General features: G+C 56.7%; 1 protein-coding gene across 1 annotated transcript in view; it reads right to left on the bottom strand.

The window, feature by feature from the left end:
* Nucleotides 1-4,102: 4,102 nt before the first annotated feature.
* Nucleotides 4,103-17,617, bottom strand: part of LOC119094085 (kinesin-like protein Klp98A) — a 52,937-nt gene continuing 39,422 nt past the window's right edge. Inside the window, exons 4-5 of the mRNA XM_037217162.1 lie at nucleotides 9,841-10,115; nucleotides 4,103-5,158 (exon numbers count right to left, since the gene is read on the bottom strand). Of these exons, the coding sequence (XP_037073057.1) occupies nucleotides 5,015-5,158; nucleotides 9,841-10,115 (419 nt within the window). The 3' untranslated portion in view covers nucleotides 4,103-5,014. The remainder of the gene's footprint in view (nucleotides 5,159-9,840; nucleotides 10,116-17,617) is intronic.

Here is a 17,617-nt window from a genome sequence, read left to right as displayed (position 1 = left end):
CTCTCTCCCTCTCTCTCTACGTAGGACGTATTACGTACCCATTTACGTGGTCGTGTAGCACAACAACTAAAGGAGCTTAGGTCTTAGGTCGGGCAGGATTGTGAACAGCGCAGAGAGATCATCAAGATGGCTATTAAAGTTCAAAGCCTCATATAAATGTGAAAACTTCCTTTAAATCGAGCCAAGCAATTCGCTAAGGGCCCCGTAGCAACTGCGGCAGCTCACAGGTGGGTGAGCGGCGTTGCCAGATGAGTGCCTGCCGCCGGCCGCTGACGACAGCTGCCACCGATCGCTGACGACCAATCGTGGCACCAGGTCGCTGCGTGTGTAAGCGAAGTGTGGAGCGTGGCGTCGCGGACGCGTGCCGCCCGCGCCCCGGCTGGCAGGTGGGCCCAGATGGGCGGCGCGTCGTGAGCTGGCTGGCGGCGGTGATGACCGACTGAGCGCGGCTGGCGGCGGTGATGACCGACTGAGTGCTAGTCTCTGACTTCGCCCTGCAGCACACTCGACACCAGTGGTCGACGGCATGATGTTGAGCTGCGAAAGCTGCAGGACGCTTAATGCAATGAAAACATACGCGATGTCTTCAGCTGACATGTACACCAGGGAAGAGAGGCCACGCACACCACGGAAGAGTAGCCACGCACACCAGGGAAGAGTAGCTGCGCAGCACCAGGGAAGGGTGGACATGTACATCAGGGAAGGGTGGACATATACATCAGGGAAGGGTGGGAATGTACACCAGGGAAGAGTAGCCACGCACACCAGGGAAGGGTGGACATGTACACCACGAAAAGGTGGGCATGTGCATCAGGGAAGGGTGGACATGTTCGCCAGGAAAGGGTGGTCACGTACATCAGGGGAGGGTGGACATGTACACGACGAAAAGGTGGAAATGTGCATCAGGGAAGGGTGGAGATGTACACCATGGAAGGGTGGACACGTACACCAGGGAAGGGTGGACATGTACACCAGGGAAAGGTGGACATGTGCACCAGGGAAAGGTGGACATGTACATCAGGGAAGAGTGAAGATGTGCACCAGGAAAAGGCGGACAGTACGACGAATGCCAGCCCGGTGTTGTCAAAATGCCTTTGACAGCCGCTCTCAAGAAGCGCAAAAACAAACGTGTAGCGTACTCGGAGAGAAATTTCCTTGAACATGCATGCATGGCCGACCTCAGTTTGCATGGCCGATGCCTGAGATCCACGGAAATGCATCGAAAATTACCGATTAAAGATCGATCAACTCCACAAATCCGCGGAAATTTTGTTTCTTTCTGTTTTAAAATCACCACGGTGACATTGAGACTCACTGACCCCAGCAAGGTACGCCACATCCCGGTTAGTATTTGTACAGGTATGCAAATGTGTACGCCAACACCTATGCATTTCTTTCTCTATAAAGGTACACATGTAACGAGTACCTTCACTAATACCAAAATATTTCGTCCGCAAATCGCAGCGAATAAGAGGCCGAAGTCTGGCACTTAACGCGGTGTATTGGTGAGCCGACAACAGACATCGGCGAGCATCCACGATGCCGCTTACTCAGTTCTCTGACGCACAGCACGCTATGCTGCGATGCCTGCAGGCGTGGCGGTTCAAACGCTCCCCTCCGTGCCTGTATACAACCAGTGGAAGGCACGGAGCACAATGCTGCTAACTGGCCAGTGACGCACCAAAGCTCGCCAACTATCGGGGGAAGACAGGTCTCGACACACCCGGATACGGGTCACACTGGAAGACCGGGTACCATGCGCCACGTCCAATAAACAACACGGCGATGTCTTGCGGGAGCACCCGCGACGTCAGCACAAGCACCATCGTGTTCCCGTACACCCACACGTGACGTCCGATAATCATAATGTGGCCGGAAGACGCACACACACGCCATTTCGTGTGGAGACATTAATGTCACATGCAAGATATCCACTATGTCAAATGTAAACACCCCGCATGTCGTGGCCTGACACCGCCAGATCACTTGGGGGTGACATACCCCTAACGAGCAAACCCCTTCAGATCTAGAATGCCGACCAGTTATTGGTCAGCGGAAGGCACCTTCGAGAGCGACTCGGTCTCACAACACCAGCAGGTCAGGGTCACAACGCCGGCGGGTCAGGGTCACAGCGCCGGCGGGTCGGGGTCACAACGCTGGAGGGTTGGAGTCACAGCGCCGGCGGGCCGGGGTCACAACGCCGGAGGGTTGGGGGTCACGGCGCCGGCGGGCCGGGGTCACAACGTCGGAGGGTTGGGGTCACGGCGCCGGCGGGCCGGGGTCACAACGTCGGAGGGTTGGGGTCACGGCGCCGGCGTAAAGCTTCACAGCCGTCACGCGACGACTCAGCATCACAACAAAAGGCCGGAATACACACGCTAAGCTGATCCAAAAGCAATTTCTGACCGCGTACCGAGCAAGTCTCACAACACTCCCGGGCCTACCAACCAAGTCTGGTCACCAAGAGCTCACTGCTGACAGGCGTTAAGGAAAGATATCACGCATATAATAACCTATAGCGTACGCTCCTACTGCAGACGGCTGACGCCCGTTGACGCGCTGTCGCGGCGGCGTTAAACGGTGTGCGCTTAGGTAGCAGAATGAAAGCAAGCGCCTTGTGCCGATGGAGCACCCCGAAAGCTGATGTGCCCGCTATCACCAACCGCGCTCATCTGGAACAGCGAGGTCTCCACTGGGCGGAGACCGGCGTTCCGAAAGAAGGCTGGTTGTGCGTGAACTGCTGCTGGACCGGAGCCAGCCGAGAGGCCGGGGGAAGACTGATTGTGCGTGAACTGCTGCTGGACCGGAGCCAGCCGAGAGACCGGAGGAAGACTGATTGTATGTGAACTGCTGCCGGGCCGGAGCCAGCCAAGAGACCGGGGGAAGACTGACTGTGCGTGAACCGCTGCCGGGCCGGAGCCAGCCGAGAGACCGGGGAAGACTGACTGTGCGTGAACTGCTGCTGGACCGGAGCCAGCCGAGAGACCGGAGGAAGACTGATTGTATGCGAACTGCTGCCGGGCCGGAGCCAGCCGAGAGACCGGGGAAGACTGACTGTGCGTGAACTGCTGCCGGGCCGGAGCCAGCCGAGAGACCGGGGGAAATTGATTGTACGTGAACTGCTGCCGAACTGGAGCCAGCCGAGAGACCGGGGGAAGACTGACTGAGAGTGAACTGCTGCCGGACCGGAGCCAGCCGAGAGACCGGGGGAAAACTGACTGTGAGTGAACTGTTACCGAATGAATTGTTCGTGAACTGCTGCCTGACTGGAGCCAGCCGAGAGACCGGGGGAAAACTGATTGTACGTGAACTGCTGCCGAACTGGAGCCAGCCGAGAGACCGGAGGAAGACTGATTGTATGTGAACTGCTGCCGGACCGGAGCCAGCCGAGAGACCAGGGAAAATTGATTGTACGTGAACTGCTACCGAATGAATTATTCGTGAACTGCTGCCGGACTGGAGCCAGCCGAGAGACCGGGGGAAAACTGATTGTACGTGAACTGCCGCCGAACTGGAGCCAGCCGAGAGACCGGAGGAAGACTGATTGTATGTGAACTGCTGCTGGACCGGAGCCAGCCGAGAGACCGGGGAAAACTGATTGTACGTGAACTGTTATCGAGCTGGAGCCGGCCGAGAGACCGGGGGAAGACTGTGCTTGTACTGCTGCCGGACCCGAGCCGGCCCAGAGACCGGGGGAAGACTGTGCTTGTACTGCTGCCGGACCCGAACCGACCGAGACCGCCTCTCACAGTGGCCCGCCCCGACTAGGAAGCGTCCCGGCCGGCACAGGCGGGGGAGGAGGGGACGGTTCGGCGGCCAAGACGACATGTCATCATCCCCTCCTATTTCCGGCGGACCGTACGGGCGGCCGCCCCCCCCCCCCCTCCCCCCGCAGCCGAGCTCGTGACATCACGATAAAACCGGTCACGACGGGTCACGACCGCCAAGGAGGAAGCCAGTGCGATCGCGCCCGCGCACCGTCGTGAGTCGTTGCCAGCTGGCATCGGCCGACGCTGGCACCATGGCATTGAAGGTGTCCCGTTACCGCAGCTCGGTGAATAGGACCATCAAGCTTCGCCATCAGCATGGCTCCGCGGGGGACGACAGCAAACACATCCTAATGGCTCAAATTAAAGCGGTGAGTGATAGACGGTGGGCACACCAACCATCATTTGACGTACCTGTCTCGCGGGTCTACACTAAACGCAGTGCAATCACATAAGCTCACATTATAAAGCAACGGGTGTTCGACCTGTTTTTCACGCGATGGGAGACTAACATGGCCTCGCACGGCGTCTATCCTGTGCCAAGACAGCCCAAACTAACATGGCCTCGCACGGCGTCTATCCTGTGCCAAGACAGCCCGACCCTCCCTGGCCTGAAGCGCTTCCCTACCGACGGTGGGCGGACGCTGCCGCCGGCCGGTAGCGGTCCCGGAGAGCCGGCCAGGCAGGACCATCCCGGGTGGTCTGCCCGCGGGTGCCGGCCACACGCGACCATCTACCGACGTGGGCCGATAACAGCAGACCTTCACAGCAGATCGTACACATCTGGATGATGTAAGCAGCTGATATTAAATATGCAGGCTTTGTTTGATTTCAACCTATTTCCTCCTTTGAAGCGAATGCCCGTTAATAAAGCGAAAAGTTTGCATCTCTATCTAACTCTATGCTAAATAATGTATAAATACTTAGTTTGTTTTACATCTAATAACGCTTACCCGTTGCATGCAGGTCGTGGACGGACAACACAAACCCAGCAGAAAACCCCGCCCAAACCACACGCAATAAACCTCAGCACACACTACAGAAAGCGTTTCAATGCCAAATGTGCGTAATAACGTCAACCCCTTGCTTCCAATGCAATGTCACAACACATTACAGCTATCCTGGATCAGATCTCACAATTCACGCCCAATGACATGATAAACCATTCCATCGCACAGCACTCACACACAATAAATAAGGCACGCGGTGGGCGGGCGGGAAGTCCGGCAGGGCAGCTGCCAGCCCGGTCACGAGGTCATGGCGCGCGTGAACTCGAACACGCCTCGCTGGAAGAACGGCGCGAAGTCGGCCAGCGAGCGCCGTGACAGGCCCTGGTTCAGAGGACAGCCGGGCAGGGTCGCGCACCGCTCCAACAGCTGGCGCAAGTACTCCTGCGAGGAGAGGACAGGCCTGTCAGCCGGCACGGGGACGACACAAACACGCCGCTCCAACAGCTGGCGCAAGTACTCCTGCGAGGGGAGGACGGGCCTGTCAGCTGGCACGGTACTCCGCAGTCACGGGGACGACACAAACACGCCGCTCCAACAGCTGGCGCAAGTACTCCTGCGAGGGGAGGACGGGGCTGTCAGCCGGCGCGGTACTCCGCAGTCACGGGGACGACACAAACACGCCGCTCCAACAGCTGGCGCAAGTACTCCTGCGAGGGGAGGACAGGCCTGTCAGCCGGCGCGGTACTCCAGTCACGGGGACGACACAAACACGCCGCTTCAGCAGCTGACGCTGGCAGCCCCGCAGAGCCGAGCAGCCGCCTGCCGCCGACCGCCGGCGCATCACGGGCACGCGGCCCCGCTCAGCCCGAGATAGCGAATCAGTGTCGCCAGGCGTCGTGCCCTGTAGCCTGTAGTCTGCAATGCGAGGACTTGCGCGGAAACCGATTTTGCTATACTAGCCTTGTGTGCTCTCGAAAACCTTGTAGAAGTTGTGCAACTCCTTGCTGTGTCCAACACTGCTCCAAGTGTGATACTTGAGAAAACTGGCAGAATGAGCCCGCCTTGCGTTCCATATTTATCGGCGGCGCCATCTGTCCAGCGCTCGACATCCGGTCTCGGCGCTTGACAGTCTGTGGCTTATCGCGGCCACCTGCTGATTGGCTCAGACGTCACTGTAACTGTGACGAAAGCTCCCATTGGACAGCGGGCTAAAATGTCAGCATAGGCATGACACCATTAACTTAAACAGAGGAGAACCTGTCAGCGAGGTCGGCCGATTACCTGCGTCTGCTTACAACAGCGGTCAAACAACAGGACATTTCTCGTCCACCCGCCTCTGCAAAGAGCTGTCATTAAGAGACTTTTGGTTACACTGATTACGCGACCGGCATTAATGTCGTGTTAACATAATGCTGCATCCTATTTTTGTATTAACATAATACTACAACCTATTTTTTTTAATCTCAAACCGCTGAATCATACTAACTGATCGTTAATGATGAACTGATGAGTCAATGATCGTGCAAATCGGTGAAAATTATATACAAAGGTCCATTAGATATGCTTGGGTTGCTGCTGCACGCACTTTTTGGCTGCTGTTAATCGCGCCAGCCGTGCATTGCTTTGGAGTTTCAGGGCAGCTCGACAGCAAATGGTCCCGCCGCCGGAACGTTCCTTCCGGTACCGTCCTCGCGGGAGTTGTTTCAGCGCCAGGTTTGTCGGATAAGTTGTCCAGTCGGTTACGATGTCCGTCAGCATTCGTTGGAAGCAACTACGCCGGCGCTTGGGCGAACCATGTTGACTGATGTAAAGCAGGCGGCATGTGTGTCAACGTCTCCCCGCTCGGTGTACGGCAAATGCTGTTTGCAGTACTTCTAAGATCGTTCCTGAGACAGCAAATTTATCAGGTTGGCCACGACATGTCACTGCTGAGCTGTACTACATTTTGTATAATCGATTATTTAAAGCTTTGTGGGGTTCGAGTAATGTAATACCATGCCAAACTATCGCCGTTTTGGTGACGTAACGGGGATGGTCGCCCGGAGCGCTGCTCAGCCCTGGCCACATCCCCAACTAAATGACTGTTGGCGAGCTTGTCCCACCCTGGCGGATCCACGCACAGCCGCCAGCGCCGCGCATGCACACAAAAGGCGCCGCGCACCACGCGTCCGCCTGCGTCGCTTGTGGCGAGAGCAGGGCTCTCAGCCTGGCAGTACTGATCCTAACTACCCATGAGGCACCGCGCACCACGCGTCCGCCTGCGTCGCTAGCGGTGGGAGCGGGCTCTCAGCCTGGCAGCACTGATCCTAACTACCCATGAGCCACTACGCACCACGTGTCCGCCTGCGTCGCTAGCGGTGGGAGCGGGCTCTCAGCCTGGCAGTACTGATCTCAACCACCTATACATCCTGGTGAGGTGGCGGCTTCACCGAGTGCGGCACAACGGGCCGTGGTTTCATGTTCTGCGCTGCCACGTCCCACCCCACAGCGACAAACTGGCCGATACTGCAGTGTCAGTGACATGATGTGACGGCGCGCGCGCCCCCACCTTCGGCGCCGGTGCAGCCCTTCTCCCGATCTTCAGCACCGGTCCAGCCCTTCTCCCGACCTTCAGCATCTGTCCAGCCCTTCTCCCGACCTTCAGCACCGGGTGCAGCCCTTCTCTCGACCTTCAGCACCGGTGCAGCCCTTCTCCCGACCTTCAGCACCCGTCCAGTCTTTCTCCCGACCTTGAGCACCGGTCCAGCCCTTCTCCCGACCTTCAGTACCGGTGCAGCCCTTCTCCCGACCTTCAGCACCGGTCCAGCTCTTCTCCCGACCTTCAGCATCGGTCCAGCCCTTCTCCCGACCTTCAGCACCGGTGCAGCCCTTCTCCCGACCTTGAACACCGGTCCAGCCCTTCTCCCGACCTTCAGCGCCGGTCCAGCCCTTCTCCCGACCTTCAGCACCGGTCCAGCCCTTCTCCCGACCTTCAGCACCGGTCCAGCCCTTCTCCCGACCTTCAGCACCCGTCCGGTCTTTCTCCCGACCTTGAGCACCGGTGCAGCCCTTCTCCCGACCTTCAGCACCGGTCCAGCCCTTCTCCCGAGCTGCAGCGGCGCTGCACACGGCACGCACCCGCACGCGGTAGGTCGGGCGGCGGCGGCGCCCGATCCGTGGCCCCGTGCCCCGTCGCCAGGCGCAGTGCCGGGCCGCAGCGGTGCGTGCGTGGTGAGTGGGTGGCGGCCCGGAGCGCGGCCCCGGCGGCCGCCGCCGACCCAGAGCAATCAATAGCTGGCCGGCCGGTCGCCGCCGCCAGCGGGGTAGGCCGACCGACGTGCGTTATCGACCCCCCCCCCCCCCCCCCCCCTCCAGGGCCGACGACAGTGATCTAAGGACGACTCGACCGCAGCGCGCGCGCCGCACATCCAGGGGGAGGAGGGGAGCTGCCTAAGGCACAGGTGTAGTTTAGTATTCACTCGGGGCCGTTCCAAACCCTTGCCCTTCCCAACTTTGGACGAGAAGCGGGTTAATCCACTGAGACACTGAACTTTGCTTGAAAATGGGGGTCCTTTAAGTGGTCTTCACGTGGATCCCCTCCCGCGACCCGCACCAATTGCGTTGCAAAATTACATACCTATGCCGATGGGTCGACAGTCCACAACCAAGGAGCTCAGAGTCCGCACCGACGAGTCACATGCCGCATCACAGGACAGGGAGAATGTGTGCCAAGGTGGCGGAAGCCTTGACCGACCGCCAGTGAGCTGGGCCGGGGCCGCTCTGTCAGCGCCGCCTAGCTTTAGCGGTGTGCCGGACTCACCGGCCGGCCGGCCCGCGCGACGCACTAACGCTCGCAGCAGGGGGCCAAATTTTGGATTCCGGGTGGAAAATGACAACTTGAAAGATTGATTTTGGGCCGACAGTTTTGGACTCCTTTCATAATTTTGGTCCCTTATTCGTGGGCCGATACATCATACCAAAGTTCCTACAAGCGTCACCTTGGCGCAAACAAAGCAATACTTTACCAATCCATGATCCTTTAATGTTTTACAGAGAAGCAAAAAGCCGAGGCTCTTATGTTCATCCTTTTCCGGGCAGAGCTCACAGAAAAAAACTTCACCAGAAATCAGCCTCACATGCTGGGCTTGATAATAACCCAAACATGCGAAGGACCTTTCCTTATTTCGGCCTCTCCCAACGAAGGGAAACGGAGTACCAAACTAGCGCTCAAATTTTCAGCTCAGATTCCCAAGAGTTGGGGTAGTTTACCGCGCCAGCAATTGTTTGCACTTGATTTCAATATTTTCTGATCGTTTAAGAGCAATTTTGAAACGTTCAGCCCGTTCCCTTGTCGCAGTACTGGTTCAAATATTTTGTCACCAGTTGGGGGTCCTTCGGATGAGCTCTGGAGTCCGGATAAACACCCTACGTTTCTAGCTTGCCATGGATGGAATCGAAAACGAAATTGCTGCAGCTTTGGAGTGGTTCAGCATGACGCGTCACTTTTGCTGCTCTATCCCTGGGTTACTGAGGTGTTGTTTGACAAAGGCCATAATAAAAAACATTATTGAGTTCCATGCATCATTCATAAACCTGGTTGCGGAGACCGAAATGGCACCCGAACTGTGCTGACTCGCAATGCTCCCAAGCCAACTGATGATTAAAACTTAATGATATTCAGGACTTGCAGAAAAGACACTTTTTATAATCACCAGCCTCTGCAGTATTTATCAAAATATGGAGCAATAAAAGTGGTACACAAGACTGCAGTACTACAGACTGAGTCAGAAAATGTTATTAGTGCGGCTGTCCGGTCGCAGAGCAGCGCCGGCTGCGGCCGCCGGGACGCCCGGTAGGGTAGACTGACCCGCCGTGACGCACAGTTGTACGGCGCAGTCCACCCGTGTGCCAAGCAGCGTCTTTAGCACGGCCCACGCGCGCGCCGCGAGTCGCCTCCATGGTCATTACGTACTATGTCATCCAACGTCAACAGAGCGCCACCGCCTTCGGCGCGTGCAGATCCTGCCCAAGCAGACCCCATCATTCGATCACGGGGCCACCCACCTGGCGCTACCAGACACTCCCACCCAGCCACAAGAGCACGCCTGGCCGGCCACCAGCCCACCAAGCCGGAGCCCACGCACCTCCAGCTGTCCGCGCCGCTCCGTGGCCAGCGCCTCCGATGTGCGGCCGAAGAGGCGGGCGGGCGGCAGACGGGCGGCGCTGGCCGGCTCACCGTACCGCTGCACAGTGTACTTCTGCAGGTCGCGGAAGCGCTGGTATCGCCGGTAGATGGTGTACCGCTCGCCCGGCACGGTCACGCGCACCTCGTACTCGAAGTGGGCGTCACGGCCCACGCCCCGCAACAGGAAACGCGGCACGGCGACCGCGGTGGCCGGCGACGGCGACGACTCGCCCCCTGGCGGCAACGGGGGGAGGGGTCACACACGGTAGCGCAGGGAGGGGTCAGACACGACCAGTGGAAGGAGTCAGACACGGCAGCGGAGGGAGGAGTCAGACATGGCAGGGGAGGGAGGGGTCGGACACGACCATTGGAGGGAGGGGTCAGGCACGGCAGACGAGGGAGAAGTCAGACCGACAGAGAAGGGAAAGGTTAAACACGACCGATGAGGGACAGGTCAGACACGACAGCGGGGAGCGGGATCAGACACCGAAGCGGAGGGAGGAGTCAGACACGGCGGCGAAGGGAGGGTTAAACACGGCAACAGAACAGACCGACCATACACCGGATGGTCGTCACAAGACAAATCTGTGAGTGAAAAGTTACCGATACTACAGGCGAAATACGTACATTACCATTTCCCGGAAAGCGGGTAAGGTTTTTATAATAGGTACTTCAATGCGATAACACAACGCTGCACAGCTTGACTCAAGAGCGCCACGTTACCAGCAATGTGGGTGCACAAAAACTAAAAACCCCACAGCTGGCCAGCTTTGGTGGCAATCTGGCAACATTTTCAATTCCCTATGTAAACAAGTCTAGTGTCTACTCCCGATTTCAAGCCAGGGATCCATCAACACCTTAAGCTCGCCAGCATATGACAAATGCACATTAAGGTCGTTGTTTTGAAAAATGAGTTCGGGGGAGAATGGAGCCAGGTGAAGATGACAACTGTGCCCATCTACATGCCGCGTCTAATTTGTCGACGGATCTAGCTTCTCTTTCCAATTTGGAAGGACGGTAAAGTTGGGAGGACTGTAGGCTCTCGAACAGCATACAAAACTACACCCTTGGGTAAGTACAACGCCTCCGTATGCTTCTCAGGTCTGATTCACTTGAATATCCAAACACTGACAGCACAAAACTACTACGAACCCGTGCGAGTCTGTTCTCTTTGAAAGCACACTCTTAAACGCACAAGTGGACTTTTGTATACAGCCTGTTCCCTCAGCCGTAGCAGCGGTCTGCCTCGCACGGCAACCAGCCAGTAACACCTCTAACAAAATGCGACAGGCGGCGCGCCGGCTCTAAAAGCAAGGCCACTGGCTCAACGACTGGCCTCTATGTTCAATATCTGGAGATGAGAAGCTGGACGGCACGTCATAAGACACAGTATTCCAGGTACAGCAGCGGGGCCATGTGAAGCGAAATGAAAAAGTGGACAACCGGATTCTGGCAACAGCTCGGGATATCATATCTATGTAATGGTCGAGCACACATTTATGCAAAGCCTAGTGCAGCTCCTCAGCCGTCGGTAACGGTGAAACTGCAGCACATTTGCCAGTTGCTAATTGCATTTGTGAGGTGTCCATGATGCTGCATAAGTGTATCTGCCATAAGGCAATACTCTTAGCCTTATTTCTAGCAAAGTGACCTAGAGAAAGGAAAGATAGATGCATTGATATTTAGGCTACATGTCTTTATCGAAACGAATATCAGCAGTAATTTCTATCGATAATAATTCACCACCGATATTCATTTCAATAAAAATATGTTGCCGAATTACCACCATCTTCTTCCCTACTTTCACCTGGTCTCCTACTACAGTATACTTGCAAAAAACATGGATAACACAAAAAAAACACGGAATGTGTCGCGGTATTGACCGGGTTAGTGCGCACGTTTCAACGGAAACAAGTTGCTCCCCAGCAGGTAGTCAACGGCAGAGGAAGCGCACACCTGAATCAAAAATAGACCTGTCTCCGGGGTCCGGCCGACAGAGCTCGCCACTATTTCCGGCGGCGGCGCGTGCCACCCAGCCCGGCCATATGGAGCCGCGCGCCGCTCCGGCCGGGCCAGATCAGGACGGGGGGCGGCGGGGCGGGGCGGGGCGGGCACTGGCCCTGTAACGAGCGCGCGTAATGAGCGCCGCGGGGTACCGCCGGAAAAAGTCGCGTCGACCCGCGCCGCCGAGCCGGACCCAGCAGACGGCTGCCGGCGACTCGCGCGGCGAGCGCCGTGCCTCGACGCCTCGACGCTGGCGTCGAGGCCCTCTGCGCGCATGGCTCGGTCAGCACGCGCCCGTCGTGCCCCGCAGTGGATGCACACGTTTCATTTACGAAATTAATAATTCAAAGTATAGACAAATTTATGAGTTTTCTGTAAAGCTTGACGTCTGCGAACGAACAGTGTGCTCTGCCATTCAAAACACTTCTTGGGGGGGGGGGGGGGGGGCTCAAAGAAGTGATGCCTGTGATGATGCAAGATTCGATTCATTTCGCATTACATCAATTGAAATATGTAATAGCCACGAACGGGTTTGACCTGACCCAGCGCTTCCAAACCGTCTTGAAATAATGGAAACAACCCGCACACCATGTCTCATGCCCTCGCGAAAACGCAACGGAACGAAAAAACGAAAACAAAAAAAAAACGAAAAACGAAAACGGGTAATTTCTGGTTCCATGACGGTGCGCCTATTCAGGTCACCAATCTTTGTTGACCTAATGCAATCATCCACAAACAATTACGACATAGTATCTGATCCACTTCATAACAATATTTCTCCAAATGCACACGCACAACGATTCTATTCATTCCGCAAACACATCCATGTCAGTATTCCAAAGCGACCGAGTAGCGTCAACTCATCATCTAACCCACAACTAAATCAAAGTGCATCCAGCTGGAGCGCGTGTGGGAGGTGGCCCCGATTCGTCACGAGGCGTGGCCATGATGGGCGCGGCGCCGTGTTGAGGCGGTCTCACGCCCGGGCAGTCAGCAGACAAGCGCTGCCCAGACCCCCATTCACACATGACTCCGCGGAATTAACGGTGGCAAGCGCGCTGGCCACACGTGTCACACCAATCAGTCAGAGCATATCTGCCGCCAACAGAGTCTGGTGACGTGGCGCCCCAGCTGGTAGTTCAGTGAATCTCAGGCAGTTCCACGAAAGTGGGCGCCATCCGAGCTGTCTAAGAATGCCGGAGGGGCGTCATCAACCAACTGACATCAGAGACGGCCACCGTCTTCTCTCGATCGGAAGGCAAGCAGCCAGAACAAAAAAACAACATGAGACACCCCTGACCCTAACGTTGATAGCATAGGCACCACCCCAGTACGTGAGACGTACGCAAGCCCAGTCCGGCCAGTTGGCTCAGTCCTAGTGACTGAATCCCGGGAGATTGATGCGGTCCTCCAGGCCGTGAGATGAACAATGACCGTCGAGCCGCGGCCGGCCCGCTCCGGCGTGACCCGCACCCTGAGGGCCCCAGAGGCCCCGGCGCAACCCGCACCCTGAGGCCTCCGGAGGCCCCGGCGTGACCCGCACCCTGAGGGCTCCGGAGGCCCCGGCGTGACCCGCATCCTGGGGGCTCCGGAGGCCCCGGCGTGACCCGCACCCTGAGGGCTTCGGAGGCCCCGGCGTGACCCGCACCCTGAGGGCTCCGGAAGCCCCGGCGTGACTCGCACCCTGAGGGCTCCGGAGGCCCCGGCGTGACCCGCACCCTGAGGGCTCCGGAGGCCCCGGCGTAACCCGCACCCTGAGGGCTCCGGAGGCCCCGGCGTGACCCGCACCCTGAGGGCTCCGGAGGCCCCGGCGTGACCCGCACCCTGAGGGCTCCGGAGACCCCGGCGTGACCCGCATCCTGGGGGCTCCGGAGGCCCCGGCGTGACCCGCATCCTGGGGGCCTCCGGAGGCCCCGGCGTGACCCGCATCCTGGGGGCCCGGAGGCCCCGGCGTAACCGACGTGCCAAGGGATACAGAGACCCCACGCGGCCATCAGTCTCGCCGGCAGGCTCGTCGCGGCTCAGCTCAGGCCGTGAATGGCAGGGCCGGGCGATCAACACTCCAAGCACCGTTTCGTTTGCATTGGGTGTTACGGACACGTCCACCGGCAGCGTCATTTTGGGAGAGTAAAAAATGTCATTTATCTAGTGGGTGCATTACGGCACATGTTATTGCCCCGAAAAAAAACACGGAACACATTGCCCGCATCAATCCAACGCGGAATGATCACACACCACACACCTCATAGTAATCCAGCAATGTTCAGTCCAGTAATGGATCACCATGCCGTGCACTGGCAGCGCGTGGTCCCGGGTAGCACAACCGCTCGTCGCTGAGGCATACCTACGGCTGAATGTCACAGGGAAATCCCAACGAGAATAATAAGCTGCATTGTGCCATTTCTTTGCCCACACAGCGGGTGACCGCGGCTGTGCTTTTCGCCGCCGTGAAACTTACGGCGGGTAATTGTGCGCTGTCCGTGCATAAGCAATGCGGAGCCAGCAGTGCATAACTTCTCGCCTCGCTTCATGTGAGTCAAGCTTGGTTGGGGCCAGCTGATCTTTGGGCCGACGACTAGCCGACCCGGCGCTGGCGGCTAGCTGACAAACCCACTTTGTGACCAGCTGATAGTCGATAACTAATGCAGGATGCGAAATTGGTTGTACTTTTCGGCATGAAGTGGAAAGCATCCCCCATCTTTCTTTAGTTTCATCCCATCAATTTAAGATTATCGCACGGGCTTTAACAACGAAGTTGATTTCCCAAGGCCTTGCTAATTTTCCCAAGGTCTTGCCAGACGCTGCTGGAGCTAGAGGGTTGCTCACGTGGCATCTGGCAAGCCCGCAAAGTTAGTCAATTTGGGAAAAGCTGGTATAAGAAATCATAGCAATCATGGTCACTCTCTCAGGCAATCGTTTTCTTTTTTCCCCGTTTTTGCACCGAATTCCAAAAATTTAAACACTTTGCCCGTTATATCTAGCCATTTACAGCTGGGATCACAGTTTACAGACACGCGTTTCATTGTTTAGGTGTGATTAACACTGAAAAAATAAATTTGACGTGAGCACAGCCTGAAACGGCGAATTGTGCCAATGTAGCCGGTACTTCTTCGATTACGTCGTTTACCCAGCACTACGCGGTGTGCTGAAGGTCGGTAATTGTCAGAATAAGAACTCCCAGCTCACAATACCAAAAGGAAAAAACAGGAGCTTAATGCGATCAAAGTAGCATGTGTACGAATCTGCAAACGTACCCGAATGGCTAGCAGAGTGGACTTGTGCATCCAAACTTCACCATTCAAATCCGTGCGTGTGTATTTTCAGCTGGCCAGCCTGCCCAGCAGGGGGCAGGCGCTCCCCGGCCGACCGCCCAGTGGCCTCCCAGCTGGCAGGCTCACTGCAAACCGACCCGGCGGCAGCAACAGTCACGGACCTGGCCTCGGTCTTACCGCTCGCAACTTGTTTGACGACATATTCCAGCCGCGCTAGTACTTACTATGCATAGAAGCTCCCACTTCTCCACAAAAATATCCAGCAGGCCGACGACAATATGGCGTGCATACTTCTTGTGCCACCTGTTGTCCAACAACGTTGCCGGTGGTACCACCACACCCCGAACTGACTGCGGTTCCAATAAAGTGAACTATCTACCTGATCCCTATCTAATCCAGCAAGGTGAATGAGCATATCCCGTACAGGATTACATTGTACGCATTGTACATATAATATATATATATATATAAATATATATATAATCTATATATATATAATATCTATATCTATATCTATATCTATATCTATATGTGTGTGTGTGTGGTGTGTGTGTGTGTGTGTGGTGTGTGTGTGTGTGTGGTGTGTGTGGTGTGTGGTGTGTGTGGTGTGCGCGTGTGCGCGGTGTGTGCGGTGTGTGTGCGCGCGTGTGTGAGAGCGTGTGTGGGTGGTGTGTGTGTGTGTGTGTGTGTGTGTGTGGTGTGGGTGGTGTGTGTGTGTGTGTGTGTGTGTGTGTGTGTGTGTGTTGGTGTGTGTGTGTGTGTGCGGTGTGGTGTGTGTGCGTGTGCGTGCGTGTGCGTGTGTGTGGTGTGCGTGTGCGTGTGCGTGTGCGTGTGCGTGTGCGTGTGGTGTGCGTGTGCGTGTGCGTGTGCGTGTGGGGCGTTGCGTGCGTGGTGCGGTGCGTGCGTGCGTGTGCGTGGTGCGTGTGCGTGTGCGTGCGTGCGTGCGTGCGTGTGCGTGTGTTGTGTGTGTGTGTGTGTGTGTGTGTGTGTGCATCATGTAAGGGCATAACGGGCCTACATAACCGCAATGTGGTCAACACGTTATCTGACAGCAGATACTGGCCAGCGAGTAACTCACGCACCAGCACCAGCTCCCAGGCCGCGATCGGTGGTGCGAGGCAGGAACGAGAGCCGGCGACCTAGCGGCTGCCGTGTGCGGAGTCCGACGTTTTGGCCGGCTCGCTGTCTCATCCTGAAACTCGGCAGGGGCCACACAGCCCGAGCAGTGCGCCGTGACTTTCACAAAGATGTTCGGCCCGCCGCCACGCGCTTGGCGGCCACAAACAGCTCAATTACGGCAGCCCCAGAGGCCGGGACGGCCGCCTCGGTAGCTCTGTTGACCTGGCCACGCCTAAAATGTCACGCCCTAACTACGTCGCCGGTGGAGGAATGAAGGCCGCAATGCGAGCTTGACGATGCATTCATGCTTTTCGTAGAAGACGGCCGCGATACTGGAAAACGCCTTCGGTCGTCCAACTTCAAAGACCGACGCCTTTGACAGCCTACACAACTATCTTTCGAAAACCTGGGCCTTTTTAGACTGTACACATTCGTTCAAAACCAGGCATACAACATAGGAGCAACACAAACTACAGCTGCGTTTAGCTGAGCGGCCGCAGAAACTGTGCACTCTTGGCTTCAAATATTACACAAGGGCATTCCTGTCTATTGCCTGCATTCCTGGGCCGCATAGACCTATTCGAAGCCTCTACCGTCGTTCAGTTCGCCGTCATCCTCCAAGGCCGCTCTGCTGGAAGCTTTGCAGCTTTACAGGAGGCGCCTTTGGCCAGGCGCCGCGGTTCAGACGGGCTTGGAAAGATTGCTCGCGGTGGACCCCCGATGGTACGTGGTTCTGGCCAGAGAGGACAGCGAGGCGTGCGGGGGGGCGCAGCTTCATCCGCCCTAACGGATGGCAAGCTCGGGCTCCGACAGCCAGGCAGCCGTTCCGCACAGAGGCAGGCAAAAACTGGCACCGCCAGATAGGCCATTATGTATGGGGAGCTGCAGCATGGTTAAGACGTGTATATGACTTTCGTGGGGTATCGTTTATACTCTGTGAAGCTCCAAACAGCGTAGTGTTTCCTACATCGGGCCTGGTTCGGTTCAGAGACAATCAGCTCCTTCAACATATAGCTGAAAACGATGCATTGAAAGCGACGCCAACGGGACGCCTTATGTCATCTTGATATCACTGGGCAAACGTCCGAGGCACAGATCGATAACAGGAAGATAACACCATAAACCTACGGCCCACGGCATGGGAGTACAACTGCGGCGACTGACGCTTTGACCCTTGGACTGACTCGCCGCTTTTCGTCACGCGGACTGATAGCAGGGGTCGAGCAACCCTTTCCAAACAAATAATGACAGAGCCTAGCGGAAACACTCGTGAATTGGTCTCAACGAGATCTCATGGTTGGCACTAGCTTGTTTGGTATTAGGTCAATAACTGATCCCATT

The sequence above is a fragment of the Pollicipes pollicipes genome, unplaced genomic scaffold (genome assembly GCF_011947565.3).
Source record: "Pollicipes pollicipes isolate AB1234 unplaced genomic scaffold, Ppol_2.1 Scaffold_4002;HRSCAF=4701_pilon_pilon_pilon, whole genome shotgun sequence".
In the NCBI taxonomy this organism is placed as follows: Eukaryota; Metazoa; Arthropoda; class Thecostraca; order Pollicipedomorpha; family Pollicipedidae; genus Pollicipes; species Pollicipes pollicipes.
Note: the sequence above shows the minus strand (reverse complement) of the source record. Positions and strands in the feature narration are given on the sequence as shown.